This window comes from Pan troglodytes, chromosome X (assembly GCF_028858775.2).
Source record: "Pan troglodytes isolate AG18354 chromosome X, NHGRI_mPanTro3-v2.0_pri, whole genome shotgun sequence".
NCBI classification, from domain to species: Eukaryota; Metazoa; Chordata; class Mammalia; order Primates; family Hominidae; genus Pan; species Pan troglodytes.
This window is the reverse complement of record NC_072421.2, coordinates 125,519,161-125,522,608: the sequence shown is the minus strand read 5'-3', so window position 1 is coordinate 125,522,608 and position 3,448 is coordinate 125,519,161. Positions and strand designations below refer to the sequence as shown.

Below are 3,448 nucleotides of genomic sequence, written 5' to 3'. Positions count from 1 at the left end.
CCTTAAATTGATCTAATGATTCAAGGCAATCTCTATCAAAATTCCATATGACATTGGCGTAGGAATTGGAAAGTTGATCCTAAATTGCATACTGAATTGCAAGGGACCCAAAATGGCCAAAACAATCTTGAAAAGGAAGAACAAAGAAGTACTCAAACTTCTTAACTACAGAATTTATTACAGAGTGACAGAAATCAATGCAGTGTGCTACCAGCATGATGATAGACATATAGATCAATGGAATAGGGCAGTGAGTCCAGAAATAAACCCAGGTGTCTGTCTATGGTCAATTGTTGCTTGAAAAAGATACTAGTCATTCTATGGGGCAAAAATTATCCTCTTCAGCAAATGGTGCTGGAACAGCCAGATAGAACCATATTCAAAAGAATGAAGTTGAAAACTTAATGCACACCATAAATAAAAAATGAACTCAAAATTAACAAAAACTAAATGTAATAGTTAAAAGTTTAAAATTCTTACAAGAAAACAAAACGATAAATTTAAGAATCTTAAATTTTATAATGAATGCTTACATATGACACAAAATATGAACAACAAATGATAACAGAGAAATTGGACTACTTTAAAATTTAAAAGTTTTGTAATTTCAAGAACACTAACAAAAAAGTGAAAAGACAATACAAGAATAAAAGAACATAGATGCACATAATGTATCTGATAAACACTAGACTCTTGAATGTGTAAAGAACGGTTACAATGGAATAATCAAAAAACCTTATAAAAAAGGAGCAAAGGGTCTGCATAGACATTTCTCCCAAGAAGGTATTAGAATGGCCAATAAGCACATAATAAAGATTCTCAACATTGATACTTAAAGCTGTAAATCAAAACCACAATAAGATAACATTTCACACACACTAGAATGCCTAGAATCATAAAGTCAGAAAATAGAATTTAGAAGCATGTGGAGAAGTAGGAGCATTCCTACAGCGACTGTGGGAATGTAAAATGTCACAGCCACTTTGGAACAAAGAACTTACAGAAATTAAAATCAAATGATTTAACATACAGTTGTCATATAACTCAGCAATTCTATTCTCAAATATATATCTAAAAAAATGAAAACATAATTCCAAGCAAAAGCATGTAGAATAGTGTTTCTCATAGCTCCGTAGGTATGATTTGCTTTCCTTGGCTTTGTATCTGACCAAGTAGGGAGTACTATTGGCTCAGAGGGCCCACCCCACCCCTCTGATGCTCACTGAGGACAATTGTTGCCTTGGCTGGATTGTGACATAGAGGGCAATCACCCCTCATGTTGCCTCAGCAGGCCCTGAGCCTACAGAATGGAGACAAGATTCAGAGGTTGAGGATGGGGTGCCCTGGTGGACTGAAGGTAGCCTACTAGCTGTACATGGGTGACAACTTGAAACTTCAGAACCCTGAAATTTAAAAAATTCTAAAGGTGCCTGTCATCTCAGAGAGTGACGTAAGTGTTCTTTCTTTATTTGGGGGAAGTCCAGGAGAACATATTACAGACATGTTTAATCCACATGCATTAGATGTTCCTGCTGTAATTTTTGACAATGGTTCAGGACTCTGCAAAGCAGGCCTGTCTGGAGAGATTGGACCCCACCATGTCATCAGCTCTGTCTTGGGACATTGTAAATTCAATGTGCCTTTAGCAAGACTTAATCAGAAGTACTTCGTGGGGCAAGAAGCCCTGTACAAGTATGAGGCCCTACATTTGCACTACCCCATTGAGCGTGGACTGGTAACAGGATGGGATGACATGGAGAAACTCTGGAAACATCTCTTTGAGCGGGAGCTTGGAGTAAAACCCAGCCAACAGCCTGTACTTATGACCGAGCCCTCTTTGAATCCTAGGGAAATTCGAGAAAAGCTAGCAGAAATGATGTTTGAGACCTTCAGTGTGCCTGGTTTCTACCTGTCTAATCATGCGGTGGCAGCGCTCTATGCCTCTGCCTGTGTCACAGGCCTGGTGGTGGACAGTGGAGATGGGGTCACTTGCACTGTCCCCATCTTTGAGGGTTACTCCCTGCCTCATGCAGTCACCAAACTCTGTATGGCAGGGAGGGACATCACAGAGCACCTCACCCGGCTCCTCTTTGCTAGCAGGTTTAACTTCCCTTGCATACTCAACAAGGCCGTGGTAAATAACATCAAAGAGAAGCTGTGCTACATCGCCTTGGAGCCAGAGAAAGAGCTATGCAAGAGCCGGGGAGAGGTCCTGGGAGCATACAGACTGCCAGATGGACATGTCATCCACTTTGGGGATAAGCTGTACCAAGTGCCCGAGGTTCGTTTTGCACCTGACCAGCTGGGCATCCACAGCCCAGGACTCTCAAAAATGGTCTCCAGCAGCATCATGAAGTGTGACACTGACATCCAGAATAAACTTTATGCAGACATTGTACTCTCCGGGGGCACCACTCTCCTCCCTGGGCTGGAGGAAAGGCTCATGAAGGAAGTGGAACAGCTGGCTTCCAAAGGTACTCCCATCAAGATCACAGCTTCTCCTGATAGATGCTTCTCTGCATGGATTTGTGCATCCATCATGACCTCTATGAGCAGTTTCAAGCAGATGTGGGTCACCTCTGCAGACTTCAAGGAGTATGGGACATCTGTGGTTCAAAGAAGGTGCTTTTAAAGATCCTTGAGCAGAGGAGACATCTTGAAGTGCCAGATTACAGGAGTACCAGTGGGAGATGGCATTTTCTTCTGGGCTTCAGCATGATGTTCAATAAAAGTTTTGCCATTTCAAGTTTCAGTTTATTCTTAGTAGCACCATAATATATGAGTCATGTCATGAATCTTTAGGTTGCTCTATTACTCTCTTCTTTCCTATGGGCCTGTTAAGTTTTTTTCTCCTAAGAAGATCTTGGGTTATATGTTGAGGTTATGTTCATATAGAGGATTTGTAGCAAACGGTGCCTGGGGCTCATATCTAGGAACTTGATTTGGTAGAATCTCAAGAATCTTTAAATTAAATTATTATCTTAGGTGGTTCTAATAGACCCAGTTCCCAGGAGACTAAATCACGAAGAAAAGTGTGGGAAAAGGAAGGAAATGAAGCAGAACTGGAAATCCTCCACTAGTCTCAGAGTTCAAGTCCTTTTACCTGGTTTGTCGTTTAGTTAGTGCAATAGGGTTCTTGCTGTGCTGTTATGAGATCAAAAATGCTAATTAGAATGGAGAAAAAATTGGGCATAGAAATCACTATTTTCTAAGGCTCTCTAAGCTCAGGGTCCTTGTTCCCAGTTGCAGCATTAAGAATCAGTATTTCTAAATTTTTTTTTATCATTTTTAATTTCAAGGCTCTATATAGCATCATTTTGTTATGGATAAAACACTAGAAACAATAGTTATCAATAAAATAATCATTGAATAAATTATGCATACAGAAATATTTCTTCTCATTAAGTTAATACATATATTAATAAATGTGATTTTATTTAATTATAAG

At 39.7% G+C, this 3,448-nt stretch overlaps 1 protein-coding gene across 1 annotated transcript; it reads left to right on the top strand.

Annotated features, from left to right (window-relative positions):
• Nucleotides 1-1,194: 1,194 nt before the first annotated feature.
• Nucleotides 1,195-2,746, top strand: ACTRT1 (actin related protein T1). Its single transcript, XM_529145.5, has one exon. It carries the CDS (start codon nucleotides 1,502-1,504, stop codon nucleotides 2,630-2,632), a length of 1,131 nt encoding a protein of 376 aa, XP_529145.4. The 5' UTR covers nucleotides 1,195-1,501; the 3' UTR covers nucleotides 2,633-2,746.
• The last annotated feature ends 702 nt before the right edge of the window (nucleotides 2,747-3,448 follow it).